Genomic DNA, 15,604 nt, shown 5'->3' with positions numbered 1-15,604 from the left:
AATGAGTGTGTTTCCCCACCAGAGCATGCTTCTGAGAGCAATGCATGGGGACCCTGATGATGATGACCCAGACTCATCAGATTTCAGATCTGGTGGCAGGGAGGGTAGCAGGAACCCCTTCCCAGGTAGTGGAGGCCCACCTCGCAGACCAATTGTGCCCAGGGATTCATCTGACTCTTCATCTTTGACTGATGACTCCTCGAACTCAGATGGTTTGTCCTCATTTTGGTCTGACTTCCTAGGAGAGGAACCATCTAGCACAATCACAGCTGATTCAGATCAAACAAAGGCATGGAAGCACGAGAAGAAGCGATGCTACTGGGCTAAGTTGAACAAACTGAGGTATCAGCAGGCATTCCTCAAGGAAGACCCACTGTTCACATACAAAGGCAAAGTTCAGGTTGGACTATTCAAGAAATGGTGTTGGGAGCTTTGTGATTGGGTACAACTCACATGCTTGAACCACAAAAAGAGTATCCATATTGCTGGAAAATACTTGAGTGGGCATGCTTACCAGTTCTACAAAAGGGACATCCTAGGTTTGAGAAAACAATATTCCCTCACTGAATTTTTCAAGGCACTCTTTGACTACATATTCCCAGCAGATTTCTGGATGCAGCAACATGATAAATTTGATGCATGCCATCAGGATCACCATTCAGTATTGGACTTCTTGCACTGACTCCAAGAAATAGCAGACACTGTTGGAGACATAGGCAAGTGTGAGGTTGTGTTAGCATTCTGGAGGTGCTGCCAACCTTATCTATGAGTGGAACTCACCAAGAATGGGTATGATGCCACCATGATCTCCTTAGTGACTCTTGAGTCTAAGTGTGTCAGGTATGAGAAGGTGAAACGTGTTATTGATGAGGAGTGGCATCAGCACCAAGCTGGAAACCATGAGCCCAGAAATAGAAAACTCCCTTGCCAATTCAACACACACCACAGATCGGATCAGTGCTGCTGCTGTTAAAACTTCATCAACTATGAGTGATAACAATATGGGCAGAGCCCAGGATAAGAAACCTGACAAGGAAAGGAAACTGCATCTCTGTGCTGAAGGGAAATGTTTCTCTTGTGAAGCAACTAACCACATTGAGTGGAACTGTCTGAAGTGCTGGCAGACCCACACTAAGCCTTATAGCAATAGGAAAATAATAGTAAACTCTGTGGGACTTTCAGCAGCAGAAGTATGACTGGCTGCACTATAGGAAGGGACTGACTTGGGCCTGTTTGCCACATCTATAGTGTGTTCTGAGACACCTGAGCTCTGACAAGCTAAAAGGGACTTGGTAAAAGCACAAGCCATTGCAACCCTATATGATGCAGTTCCCCTCATGCTAGACCAGACAGACATCCCCAGCAACTCACCCTTCCAGCCAGGCCATTTCAAAATATCAGAGCATGGAGGACCAGAAATGTACCTCCTTATTGACTGGTACACTAACAAAGACTGCCTACTGTATTATTCAGACCTCATAGATCCTGATTTCAACATCATGCAATGGCTTCACCTGAAGAAGTCTGAGCGATATGATGAGCTCCTCTTCGAGCAGTGGAACCCATGCATTTTGAGCTTCATGGACTCTGAAGCTAGGGCATCTACACTGTGTAATGGCAACAGCTACTGCTTGGATAACTGTACTGGAACAGTGAATACATTAGCATGTGCTGCAACCAATCTCCCTGGCATGAAACAGAAACATAAGTCTAGTGACACAGTGACTGAGCAGAATTCTGCAGGGGTCAAGGGTGGACTGTGGGTTTTGCCAAAACCCATTATTGTGGTAGTGAAGATCAATGACCAGCCATGCTGGGCCCTGTTAGACTCAGGCTTGCTCTCAGACTTCATATCTACTACATTGGTGGACCAATTACAGTTACCACTTGATATTCTTGACCAGCCACTCAACCTACAACTGGCAGTCTCTGGGTCCCATAGTAAAGTAAAGGCTATGACCTCACCCAGCATCTGTTATCAGAATATCAATGAGAAGTGCATTCTAGACGTGGTGAACCTGGATTCATATGACCTAATAATGGGAATGCCTTTCCTATTCCAGCATCAAATCTTACTCAGCTTTAATCCATCCCTAGTAACTGTCTGGAGTGATGTCTCACTACCTATCCATGGTGTGCAGACAATCACCCTTGAGTCCTGTGCTACTGAACTTCAAAATGACATGATTGAGAAATATTGGGATGAGCTGTGTGAATATGCAAAGGAAAGATGCAAGGAAGCCATTGAGACACCTTTGCCACCCCTCTGGGCAATAAATCACATAATACCACTGATTGATGAACATAAAGTCTACTCTTGGTGGCCATCTTGCTGCCCTGAGGCAATGAAACCCCTCTGGCATGTGAAGTGTGATGATTACCTACAGACTGGGCATTGGGAATTTCATAGTGGTACTAATTCTGTCCCTATGATAATGCTAAAGAAACCTACAAAGGATGGAACCTTATGATTGCAGACAGTACTGGACATTTGTGAATGCAATGCCAACATGAGAAAATTAGCATCCTCATTGCCAGACATTGAGGCAATCCTGCACAACATGGTCTCACACCCATATCATTCACTATTAGATGGAAAGGATGCATACAAACAAATCTGGGTTGCTCCAGAAGATGTGCACAAGACCTTATTTACCACCCCTGATGGCACAATGATAAGCCAGGTCATGCAGATTGGAGATTGCAATGCTGGTGCTACATACCAATCCTTAATGAACCACATTTTTGCACCATACATAGGGAACCTTATGGATGTCTACCTTGATGATATTGTAGTCTACTCCCACTTGCCTGAAAAACATGTCTGCCATGTAAAAATGGTTATTGACACTCTACATGATGTAGGGAGCCATATACTCCATGAGGCTGGAACAGGAATCTGTCACTTAATTCCACAGGCCTCTATGACAAACCCATTTCAGAATTTTTCCTGCTCATGTCCTTGTGTTTCCTCCTGACCCCTGTCACCTTTGGAGTTTCTACTGACCTTCAGCATGTCATTCAGTCATCAAAATGCTGATCTGGAAATTCTGCATTCATGCAGAGTCACCTGGAATTCAGCAGCCATGCCACTGCTCAGCCACATCACCAGTCATCTGTGCCACTTACCTCTAAAAAACTCCAGTTTCCCCTGTCACCCTAAATTCCACAAGCTGGACTTCATGCCAGTATGCTATGCTCTGCCCTCCTGTGCCACTCAGCTCCACCTCCAACTTGTATGCATACTCTTGTTCTGTTGGAAGATACCCCTTACCATTGTCCTGTTCTTACTCTTGTCTACTACCCACTGGACTATTTCACATGCATCTGTATTTTGCTGACATCTGATGTCCTTTCCTTTATTTTCTGGTCTTTTAGTTTCTCCACCCCACCTTACTCCAACTCATACCTACTTCCCTTGTACTATATAATTCCACCATGATGTCAGAAATATACCACCAATCTTTTGGAGTCACTATCTGAGTCATTCATGTGTCTAAGTGTTCAAAGTGTCTGCTGCATACTCTGTGTCTACTGTGTCTTCTGTGTTTCTGTGTCTCACCTCCATGTCTCATGAGTCTTGGAATTACTTCTTCATGCCAAGGTCATCACTCAGAATTTCATATACAAGTCTACTCATTCCCAATTTGCCTACATCTCTGCAGAATTAAATTCCGTGCCCCATATTTGACTCCTTGATTGACCTTACCACTGTATTCTACATCTCCTTCCTACTCAGCACCCCTTGGGTCGAGCCTAGGGATTACCCTACAGCTTTCCCCCTAATTGCATGCTACCCAGAGGTAGTGTCCCACAGTGAGCACAAATTTTACTTGAGCAAACATAAATTACAATTTTTCAAAGATGAACTATGTATCCTTGGAAGGACAATGACATGACACAAACCAAGGGCAGTGATGACAGCTGTCATATGAACAACCCACTGCCAGTGTCAGAATTACTGCTTGACAATCCAGTGACATTGACAGACTTAGTCTCACTCAGTGAACCAAGTCTTGATGTACATGAGTGCATCTGTGACCAGTATGGCAAAGACAAATTCTTCTCTGAGATACTGTGGAACCCTAAGAATTACAAGAACTTCAAAGTGAGCAATGGGCTAGTATACTTGCAAGACAATGACTGCAGAACACTCTGCATTCCAGACATCCAGATCAGTGACAGATGCCTATGAGAGATGTTAATATCACATGCACATTCAATACTTGCTCACCTTGGACCCACTAAAACAATTGCATACCTGAGAGACAATGTTTGGTGGAAGAATATTAATGCTGACATTGATGCCTACTGCAAATCCTGTGTAACCTGCCAAATGTCAAAGCCTAACAACCATGCTAACTACAGCTTACTTGAAACATTAGACATACCTAATTGCCCATGGGAGACAATTGGGATTGACTTTGTAGGACTGCTCCCAGACTTTAAGATTCTCAATGGATCATTTGATATGATATTAGTTGTCATAGACCACTTAACATCAATGATCCACCTAATACCAACCAAACAAACCTACTGTGCTAAAGACATCGCAGAAATCATGTTCGATCATGTGTACAAACACCATGGAATGCCATGGAACATAAGGGCCACTCAAAGTTAAATGTGGAAAAAACACATGAGCAAACTCAAGTGTGTTTGAGTTGTGAGTTTGTGGGCCAATATTAAAGCTCCGACTGGATATTCAAACTCCGCAGAAAAAGCACGTGACCCGGAAATGGTAGATGTGTAGATAATGCTATTAACACTCCGATTTAAAATTCAAACACCACTGAAAAGCGTGCATGCTTATCAATAGAGAGATCTAGCAAGTGATAACTACCTACCAACACCATGTCTAGGGTTACTGAGCACCAGGAACCCCTAGCCATCCTTCAACAAGCCATGGAACATTTTGGTCTGCTACAGTACTTAGATATACTACATGTAGCACTGCAGGAGGCGGAGGCTACTGACTCTGATAACTCAAGTGAAGGCCTACCCCAATCTGACAACACCATGACAACCCAATCTTCTGATGTTCCCTCTTCCCCATCTTCTGGTTCTGCAACTTCTGACTCCTCATCCTCATCCTCTGGCTTGATGGAGCAGTTGTTATTCAGTACTGCTGCTTCCTCTGGCTTCCAGGATGCTATTGCTGCACTCCAGAATGAAGTTGAAAAAACATGTGTTCTCAACAATTGACCAAGACCAAGCCACTCTCCCCAGCTCCACCTCCTCAATGAGTGGAAAATTGACCACCCTCACCTCTTTCAATGCAAACTCAGAGTCCCCCCAGCTGTTTTTTTGTTATAGTGGACAAGATTGAGACCCACCCTATCTTCCACAACAACTCCAATAACCCCCAGCTCCCTGTCCCCATACAATTGGCAATTTTCCTTAATGCTGCCACCTCCTGGGATATGGCAGAGTGGGCTGGTGTATCTGTTGGGACTGTCCACAATTGCTACAAGAGGGTGATGGTTGCCATTCTGCACCATCATGATGAGGTGATTCACTTTAACCCTGAGGAACCACAGGACAGGAGGGAAAAGGACAGGGCAAAGAGATATGTGGAGGAGAGAACGTGTCCTCAGTGGAAGGGGGGATTTTTATGTGTGGATGGGACACCCTTCAATCTATTTCAGAAGCCTGGGTTGCATAGGGAGGGATTTTTTGAGAGGAAATCCAATTATTCACTTTCCGACCAGGTGAGCACTCACAATTTGGTGATTACATGTATTCACTCACCTGCATTTAAGATCATCATCTTCCCCCACAATCTTTGCATTGTGGATTATGTCATTGGTATTCCAGGTAGCCTCCATGACACCAGTGCCTTCCAACACACTCAATGTGCCCAGTCACCTGAAAGGTTTTTTGGTGAGAATGAATGGCTCTGGGCTGACTCTGCATATGGATGCCAGAAGTGGTGTATTGTTCCATTCAAAAGACCTGCTTCAGGTCAGTTGACTAGGGTGCAGAAGACATTCAATTATCATCTGTCTAAAGTATGTAACAGCTCTTTTTACATATTTAGTCCATACTCATCCATCATGGCAAGATACATGTTCGATCTGAACATCTTTATGGCTCCCTTAAAGGGTGCCTTCCAATCCCTACAAGAGCTTTGAATGCAAATACAGACTCCAGAAGACTTGGAGTATTGTAATGCATGGGTGTGAAGTTGTCTAGTTCTCCATAACATGATCATAGAAATTGAGGAGGACCTTGGTTTGGCATCATCAGCTGAAGAGTTTGCTGGGGCATTTCCTCCCTCTGATGAGGATGAGGAAGGTGAAGATGCAGGTGGTCAGGGAAACTACATTGGATCAGAGGGGCAAATATTTAGGGATGCACTTCTTATCAAGTTACTTCAGCACTTAGAGGTGTAACACATTCTTGAGCATGTAAATATATTTTGTTTTTACTTTACTTTGTTCTGGTGCTCTGGGACTTTGTTCTGGGCAAGTATGACACAGACAGGTTCACAAAATTCATTCATATTTAGTATATACCATGGTCTACATTGTATATACTAGGGGGGGGGAGGCAATTGTATATGGGGGAGAAGGCAACTGTATATAGGGGGGGGGGGGGAATGCTAGGATGCTAGATGATTATGAGAAAACAACCATGTACTGTATTCAGAAGGTGAGGTGAATATTCTGACTATCAGATGAAGTACCTTGGTCCTCACCACCTGCAATGGCTTTCTGCAATGCGAGATTCTGAACATGCAGCTGCTCCAGCTGAACCACAAGCTTCATCTTCTCAACCTCCTGAGCCACCATCACTTGCTTGTGCACATGCAGCTCACATTGCATTTGCAACTGGTGCTCATGATCCTCTGCATGAGCAGACTTCCTCTCCCTCACCTTCCAGTAGTCAAAGTCCATTCAGGAGCACTTGTGCTCCAACTGATCTTGCTGCACCTGTTGAAATTGCTGAATAAACAACATTGACATTGAAGCAAGGCTTGCTGAGAGCCAGTCAGCAGGGGCCTCACACCCACACTTATGGGACAGCTTGGATGATGACAGCTTGCAGTCACTATTGTCAGATGGCACAGTGGAGGATGAAGACATACAAAGCCCCAAAAAAAGATTTGATGATGACATGTCTGAGTCAGATGATTCATCCATGTTCAGAGTGGAAGCTGACCTGGGTTTCAGAAGAAGGGAGTTGTGCTTGAGAGATGGGTGCATTGGCTGAATTTTTGGGCAGTGGGACATGAAGGGGGCAGGGTCATCGTTCAGACTGATGGGATCCCCCTTGTCAGTGATGAGAGGGGGGGGAGATGGAATGCCAAGCAATGGACATTTAATTCCAAACAGCTGGGGCGATGGGAGAGCAAATGATGAAAGATCCCCCCTGTCAGAGATGAAAGGGGGGACAGATGGAACACTGAGTTGGTTTTCAAATAGGGGGGGGCGAAGGGATAGTGAGTGATGGCCATTCAGATCCAAATGGGGGGGTGGCATGTGATGATGAATCAGAAAGGATTGGGGGAGGAGATGGGACAGCAGGCAACAACTGTTGATCAAATGAGGGGAATGATGATGAATGCGAAATGGCAGAGGAAGGTGATGGGATGGGAGGCTTGCCAACATAGTCTACAGTCATTGCCAGAGAATCATCTGCAAAGATTAAGTTAGAAGTCTCCCCTATTTCACCCTCTTCCAATTCCAATGGTACTGGAGAGCCAGGTACAGGAAGGCCATCTGAAATGGTGTGAGGGTTTGACTGCAATTTGAAGAGTCTGACTGCATGAGCAGCAAAATTTTGGCCACTATCAGCACCACTCCACATGCTGTTGTATGCAGGGTTCATGCACCACCAGCCATGCAGGTCTCCCCACCATGGGAATTCCTTCTGAATACCATCTGGAAGCAATCAGTACACTGATAGCAGGTGACAAAGGTGTGGCAATGTACCTATAATATTTTTTGTGCTTGTGTTGCTCACAGGATCATCACAAGTCTGTCCAGCACCTGTCTGCCCAAGCAATGCAATATATTTCCAATACTTCTGCTTCAAGCTGCAAACTCTGCAACTGAAAACAGAAAAAAAGGGGGGGGAGGGAGGGGAGAAATGTACACATCAAGATGACTTTGAATTGGACCAGCAAATATACCTGGATTGTCCTGAGCAAGGGCATGGATCTCAACAGACTCATCACCCACTAAAAAAATTACCTTTGTAATCTCCACATATATGTCATTCTTCCTGTGGCACAACTGCTGCTTACTTCTACCTTCCTCCCAAGCATCCTGTGTAGAATTCAAAAAGAGCTTCTTGCAAGCTGCTTCATGAGTTTTACACCATTTGATAAGGCAATCAGTACGTGCAGTGTGCACCTTTTCCCACTGAATTCAAATGTTTGGCTGCTTCACAACTGATCTGGCAGAATGTGATGATGGGAGACCAGGAGAGCCTGGCCCAGTTGCTGGGGCCATCACTATGTCAAGTGAGCAGTGAGAAGTGAGTGGTTCAAAGCTTACAAAACTCAGCCAAAGTTCAATCAGAGTTTCAACCTCCAGGTTCTCAGCCAGAAACTCACCAAAAAACACATGAGAAACATGTGAACCTCCTCAGACTATCATGTGACTTTCAAACCCTCCACAAACCCATGTAATGACATTGTATACTAAGACGAGACTGTAATGCTTGCATTTATGGCATTGTGCATTACAGAGGATTACAAACCCATATCCTGGTGTCAAGCTCTGTCTTTTTGCTATCTCATGATAATTGTTGGCATCATGTTTGCATCAGGACAAAAGTGCCAAATAAGTGCTTCATTCCAATTTCTTTGACTGCCAACATCTTTAAGTTGGATGTTGGGCATCGCATTTACTAGTGTCTGGTTTGTGAATGCATCTCGACATGATCACAAGTTCTGAATGTTGCCATCATGAAAATTGTGTGTCCAATCCATAAATTCTCAAGGGCTGGAACCTCAATAATGGTAGTAGGCATAAAATCCAGTGATACCAGTGTCTCATACAATTGTCAGGTGTACCATTAGTCTTTTGAACTGTCCTTGTTCTCAGAAATAGCCACTGTGATCATTCCATGCAGACATTTTGATTGTTGCACTCTTTCTACCAAGATGACACTTCTCAGTGACAAACATCCAGAATGAAGGTGATATTGCAAGTAGGTGACCATTATTGAAGCATCAAGGGGATTGTTTCATTTCTGAAAGCATGTTCAAGTCTCATATAGAAACACTGATAGAGCCAGATATCTCAACAAGGGATAGATTCAAATCATGACCATAATCTTGCATGAAGTAGAGTGTCATGGTAATATGCACTGTTTGGATTAGGACTTGACTACTGGATAAGAAATACACTATAGAACATTAATGGTACATGGTCCATTTGGTGGATCACTGGCAGTCATTATCATGCATGACATGACATGATGTCTGGCCAGGTGGTTGAGGAGGACTCCTCTGAATCAGGCTACTGCTTGTCGTCGCTGCCTTCTCAAAGTCAATGCAACTGACTTCTTCTCCACTGCCTGAGGGCAATATGTTGTAACATTGACATGACTGAACACAGAGCTGTGAATGTTATGAATTAGTTCAAGAATGTAATCAGTATCAGCAGTGAAACCTACTGGTTCCACCACAAAAGCAGCTCATCAATCTTGGCTTTCTCAACCACATTATGCACATCCTCAAAGAAGGACACAATGTTATGGTAGAAAAGCTCATAATTGAAATCCTTGTCAATGATGTGCCAGGATGAGGCACTCGACAGAGCATACTGCAGCTGTGCAGCACAGATTAGCAAGCATGTCAGAATTGGTTGGCCAGAGTTGGGCACACCTGTACTGCAGCATAGGCAATTGCATGGGGGCTGACAGACTTCATTCTGAGGAGAGCAGTGATGTGGGCACATGTACACTTCTCACTTGGACCCCTTTGGCGCTTTCTCATGGGTTCAGTGGTGTGTTGGCTTTCTTCATCAATGTTGTGAATGGCACTCTTGGAAGCAGCTGAGCTTGGGGATGTGAAAATATGTAGAAAGTCTATAGTGAAGAGGGTGAGCAGTGTAAGCTTTTCCCCAAGAAAAAGGGATATAAACCTGCAAGAGGAGGGAATTTTTGAAGAGTCCTTTCACAGGATTCTTGGGGTTATATTCTTCATTCTTGTAGAGGAAGTGAGGCCAAGAGTCAGCAGTTAAATGAAAGTTGGGGTGAAAACCATGAATGTTTGCTCTATGCCTGTGAACACCTTGCAAAATCAGCCTGAACTGGATACATGTTACTATACTAGGAAGTGCAACTTGATGCACTGGGCAATGGACCAGTTGTAATCAACAGGGCAAATGAGCCAAGCTGTAGTATCATGATAGAAACCTCTTCCACTTTTGTCATAGGGTTCGAGAGCTGGCTCTGGAGTTGGATGGGACTACCTCATAAGCCATCCAATGACTGCAGTCTTCAATCCAGCAGTGTCATCACCACAGGCACCATCAGCACCCTTATTGAGCTAGGTAAGGCCCATCAGACAGTTGGAATGCGATACTCAGGTCCTGCTTACATATCTGATAATCGATTTGATCTTGTAGTCATCCATTTCCACTGTAAGGTCCTGGTGTAATGATGGGATCCATCACATGAGCTCTTGGTAGTTATGGTACAATTGCTCCTGCCTAGTGAGACTAGTTAGCTGATTTTGATTATTGGATCTAATAAATCATTACTCTTCCAAGTGTTTGGTGGTAACCCCAGGCCCATCTGACTCAATGCATGAGTAGTGGTCCGCTTCATTGATCAAGTCTTCGACATGATCATTCAGGGTCACCAGGCATCAAATGGCATGCCCTGTGCTGAGATACTTGTTATGGTTTCTGGATGGAAAATAGACCAGTAGCATTGTACTCTGCATCCTGTCATGACAATGAAGTGAACTCACCAACTGGGATTTTCTGACCTTTTACTCTGTAATTCATGATTCTCCTCCTCTAGGGCACTGATCCGACATTTGTATGTGCTGAGTGCCACTAAGTCAGTGGCATTATTGTCACAGCCAGTGGAAGTCATATTCTGATGAATTGCCAAAGTAAGACACTCTGCATGCTTCCTAAATATGCAGGGGGTGCAGTGCAGTGTTGAATGTCACCCAAGTTGGCATTATGTGATGTTTGCCAGCACTGCATATCTGCTGACAATCAGATCTGGAGTAATGAACTGATCCTTCTCCAACAGCTCCTCACATTTGCATTTCAGGTGGGGTGTGCAGCTACACTAAGTCCTTTGTGGAGCTGGATGCAAACCACAATTCAGAAAAAAAAAGTATGGTCATCCCTCTCTGGACAACATGGCTAAGTTCTGAGAGACTTTGTCTCCACTGAGCACCACTGGAATGAAGTCATCACCAGCCTCCAGTGAGGCCTTGACTCCAATCCCTGGGTAATGCAGTCATTGCTCCTCACCTTTCCAACTTCTGTTACTATTGCACTATTGTTATTTGGAGATGATTTGGAGGGTGAGGCCTGTGAGGCTTGGCATGCACACAGGTTGTAATACTACTATTATAGGGAATAGGTCTCTGGCACATGAACTTCAAATGTGGGGGAATGTGGGGTACAGACCAGCTGGCTTGCACACATAGTTTCAACTTGGACAGACCACAAAAACATTCAATCATGTGGCTACAAGATGTAATGTACACTGCGAGATCATATTGGCACAGTAGCCTGTTCAGTCCATGACAATGTTGCTGTTAAGCAACATGTGTTTCAGCTCATCAGCACCAACAAGATCTGGATCTCTAGAGTATAGCAGCTCAAAAGTAGATAACAACAAAATATAGCATTTGCCATACCTGATATTCTCATACTGTATCACAAAGTGATCTTTGCCTTGAAGAGATGGAAGTACACCTTGGACACAGTAGTGAATACCTGGCTCTTCATTCAGGTAGAATTCTTTGCCAATAACTGGAGGAAGAGAAGGAAACTTGAGCATGGCATCCACCTCATCAATGTTGGTGTGGAAGTGATGCAATCCTGACTTCAGTTGTTGAAAGATTGGTGGAGGGGACAATGGTAACAAAGGGCAGTATTTCACCCCCTGCACTATGTGCCTTGGCTGGCACTCAGCCCTAGTAAAGCATTAGCATTATATATCAAGAATCAAGGTGAGATTAAAAACCAACCAATGTTGGTTTATCAATCTCCACACTTTACATGCTTCAGAAGCAGGTAGCCCAATGCTAATATTATTTTGAAGTAACAAGAGTGTGTTTGCTGCACAAGCAATCTGTAAGTGCCTGTTTCATATTATATGTGTGAGTAGTGTTGTCAAGCAAAACTTTGAGTGACCCTTACTCATCTACTGTCACAGGAAGACAGTTAATGATACTCTCCATCCTAACTTGCAACACCATCTGATCCTGACTATCAAGTGCTGGCAAGCCTGCCTCATAGGGTGAGGCCTGTCCTTGAGCCAGAATATGCCAGTGGACATTCATGGGCTGCTTGAGTGTGTGAACTGCTGACAAATTCTCTGTGAGTAAGGTCATGTATGTGATGGTTTGCATTGCTATCTCCTCCATGTCAATGCCACTGTGTGGAAGAGTTTCACTTGTTGGACAAATTTGAGGTGCACTGGCCCTACAGGTGATGTAAGGTCTCTGGTGTTTCATTGGGAATCGAGGCATTGTGACTCATGAGTATGTTTGTGGTGGCTGAGATCAGTGTTGAGAAATCAGACTGACTTTATAGTACATACATGTCACACCCTGGCTTGCCGAGGTGGCACATCCACATGGACCATGTTGTGACCAGCATTTTACAGTAAATGTCATGGTCATGGGTGCCAGGTAGGATGTCACGTCCATCAGCTGCCATTGATACATGTAGGTTGTAATGCACTGCTCATTCAGTCAACTCAAGCCTGTAGCTGAGCAACTCTGGATGCCTGTATTCAACAACTCTACATCTGATGCCAAGGAATCAATTTGTAATGTTGCTGCTGTGTGTCTAGGGAAACTCACAACAACAGACCCTGGTTGGTACCTCTGTCAACTTCAGGTGCATATCCCTGGGGCTGAGAATCCCATGATATGAGTGACAGTGATTTCAGCAATCAGGTATATTTGGATAGTGCACCATCATATGACAAGGTGCTTGCACCACTGGTGCTGGTCCATTTGTGCCAATCAAATTAGCCTATACTGTGAAGCTGTGAATAAAGAGAAAACTATTTGGAGTTGGAGATGCATTCCTCGTCATGTGGCAGCACAACAGGTGGCCTCAACCAGGACTTCATTTCACCACAGCTGACTGTGGAGCAAGTGAGTCAATCAGCTCTAATTTGCCTTTGCCCTGGAATCTACAGTAGGTGCACTCTCTGCCATGTGAGGTTTTGCACAGTTTTGACCACATCTGAGATTACTGTCCTCTGCAATTGTTGCATATCTGCTGCCTACTGAATTACCACACTGAAGTAGGACACTGATTGCCCCTCAGAATATCAGGCAATATTCTGGGCAGCTTTTGAATTCCCTTTGTCCTTCAAACCCATCCCACCTTCTGGAATTTTAATCAGGCATGACCAGATGACCCTGATAGTCAGACAATAGGCCATAGTCATAATGAATCCTAACAATACATCTGGGAATTTGTCATGAGGTGTTGACAAAAATCACCTGGAGAGAGTTATATTGCACACTAGTACCATAATGGTCTCCAGTGCCCAACTCCAATGTTGGAGTCTGAACAGATGAGTCTGACTGGTTGGAACATGTGTGTCACTGGATGCAGTATGGACCCTGTCTGGGTGACACTTGATGCTGAATCAAAAGGTTCTGACTTTTAGCATGGCGCATCTGCAAAAAATGGAGTCCCACCACACTTCGTCTGTCCTTGTCAACCTTGAGACTGAAACTTACTATCTGGAGATCATATATCCATCTCTACAGGACTTTCTAGCAAGGCTGGATGATGCTGAGCCACACCAACATTGGTCAGAGCAGTTTTTGGTGCCACTAATGAGAATGGGCATCAACTCTCTGGATGGCATTGATCTTGCAATGCCTGAATCTCTGCATCTATTCTTCAGCCTACCTCCTATTACAATCATGGATTTCTTCACTCATGTGCTGGAAACCATTTAAATCATCCATCAGGCTCATCCATCAGTCATTGCAAACCATCACTGACTCTGAGTCAGGTAAGGCACCTCCCAGTATGTATACAAGTGGACTGAGGGACCTCAGCTATTGTCAGCTGAAGCATGGTCTGCTACTATGATCTAGGTGCAAGAGAAAAATTCTATACACATTGTCTGTATCCAACAGCTGGTTGCCAGACTCTCACCCTGATTTCTAGTAGTGTAGGGTGTGGGCCAGAGTGCCAGGTCATTTTTTCTAAATTAATATGGATGGTACTATTACAATATTACAATTATGATTCCTGGACTCCATGCAATTGTACCGCCAATGAAGAACCTGCAGCAGGGACAGTGGTCTCCAGGAGGTTGTGGCATCATCTTCATGCATGGACACTGTGGAACTGGATCAGGTGCAACCAAGTCTTCAAGGCAGCAAAGACTACCTCTGTCAGAAAACAGTGCTACAGTATCCTGCAAAGGGGGTGCTGCAGACAAAAGTTAAATCAGCCAAGTCTCAGATCTCCCCTTGTAGTACCATGCCAATTGTCATGCCATGTGGGACTCTGTGGGCCAACTTCTGATTGATGGCTCCAAAGAAATAGTAGACACATGAATGTTTGTACGAAGTGGCCAATGTGAGGCACTGCCTCTGGCAAGTTGGCAGCCAGTGAGCTCGAATGCCTTCTTGACTTGACACCTCACTCCACTGGATGTTCACAGGGTCGCATCTAGCAGGATCGTAGTGCCAGTGCCTGCTTTTGTGGGGATCCAAGGATGGATGGGACACTGCAAAGCTGCCACTTCGAGTCTCAATGAAGCCACAGGTGGCATACAGAGCGAGGTGAGGTCTTGATAACTCAGGGCATGGCAAAGGCCTAGAGAGTGGGAGGCATACTAGCCTGAGACTCCTGCAATTCAAAAGGGCACTTGAGGGTACTTATTAGGACTGCAATATGAAACTGGAGGGAATGACCAGGATCGCAATACCTTCATAAAAACCTTTCTTTGCATGTGTAGGTGGTGCTGAAATTGAATGGATGGAAGCAGAATCTTGAGAATGCAACTGGTGAAGGCAGCTGTGAGGTTCAAGTGGTCTTGTTGATTTTGCCATGCAGCTGTGTTGCCCATACTGCTGATGGATAGGCTCTGTACAGCGTTTGCCATCTTTGTGGAGGCTCTGCAAGTGTGGTTCACTTTAGCAATGATGAAGGACAGATCAAGACAGACCCATTCCAATTTCCAAAATCCCCAATGCAGAATTTGTTGGGGAAACCATAGATGCACACACTGGCAGACAGAGGGTACAATGCATCACATGGCTCTGGCATGGGCAAGGTCTTGTAGACGAGCAAGTGTGAATGTCTTTGGTCTGGAAGGCTTGGATGTTGGGCAACAGTTGCCCATTCAATCATGTGGCAAAGAGAGGTGGGGAAGCACTCCCATTGTTGGCCCAGGAGCTCATGAATAG

General features: G+C 44.6%; 4 protein-coding genes across 4 annotated transcripts; 1 reads left to right on the top strand and 3 right to left on the bottom strand.

Moving 5' to 3' along the window:
• Nucleotides 1-7,767: 7,767 nt before the first annotated feature.
• F5J12DRAFT_687871 (uncharacterized protein) lies at nucleotides 7,768-8,348 on the bottom strand (the record flags this gene model as incomplete). The annotated part of the gene is made up of 3 exons (XM_051740337.1): nucleotides 7,768-7,886; nucleotides 7,938-8,041; nucleotides 8,101-8,348. Coding segments are annotated over 3 exons (471 nt in total), but the record flags the coding sequence as incomplete, so codon positions are not given.
• A 1,278-nt stretch (nucleotides 8,349-9,626) lies between these two features.
• Nucleotides 9,627-10,423, bottom strand: F5J12DRAFT_722550 (uncharacterized protein; the record flags this gene model as incomplete). The annotated part of the gene is made up of 4 exons (XM_051741382.1): nucleotides 9,627-9,785; nucleotides 9,842-10,072; nucleotides 10,101-10,239; nucleotides 10,311-10,423. Coding segments are annotated over 4 exons (642 nt in total), but the record flags the coding sequence as incomplete, so codon positions are not given.
• A 1,298-nt stretch (nucleotides 10,424-11,721) lies between these two features.
• On the bottom strand, nucleotides 11,722-12,684 carry F5J12DRAFT_943244 (uncharacterized protein; the record flags this gene model as incomplete). The annotated part of the gene is made up of 4 exons (XM_051749710.1): nucleotides 11,722-11,791; nucleotides 11,846-12,124; nucleotides 12,179-12,292; nucleotides 12,351-12,684. Coding segments are annotated over 4 exons (797 nt in total), but the record flags the coding sequence as incomplete, so codon positions are not given.
• Nucleotides 12,685-14,431: 1,747 nt separating this feature from the next.
• On the top strand, nucleotides 14,432-15,604 carry F5J12DRAFT_783531 (uncharacterized protein; the record flags this gene model as incomplete). Its single annotated transcript, XM_051742860.1, has 5 exons — nucleotides 14,432-14,633; nucleotides 14,764-14,803; nucleotides 14,857-14,977; nucleotides 15,154-15,214; nucleotides 15,291-15,604. 5 exons carry the CDS (start codon nucleotides 14,432-14,434, stop codon nucleotides 15,602-15,604), a joined length of 738 nt encoding a protein of 245 aa, XP_051598996.1.

The sequence above is a fragment of the Pisolithus orientalis genome (assembly GCF_024613125.1).
Source record: "Pisolithus orientalis strain OTSU chromosome Unknown F5J12scaffold_18, whole genome shotgun sequence".
Taxonomy (NCBI): domain Eukaryota; kingdom Fungi; phylum Basidiomycota; class Agaricomycetes; order Boletales; family Pisolithaceae; genus Pisolithus; species Pisolithus orientalis.
Note: the sequence above shows the minus strand (reverse complement) of the source record. Positions and strands in the feature narration are given on the sequence as shown.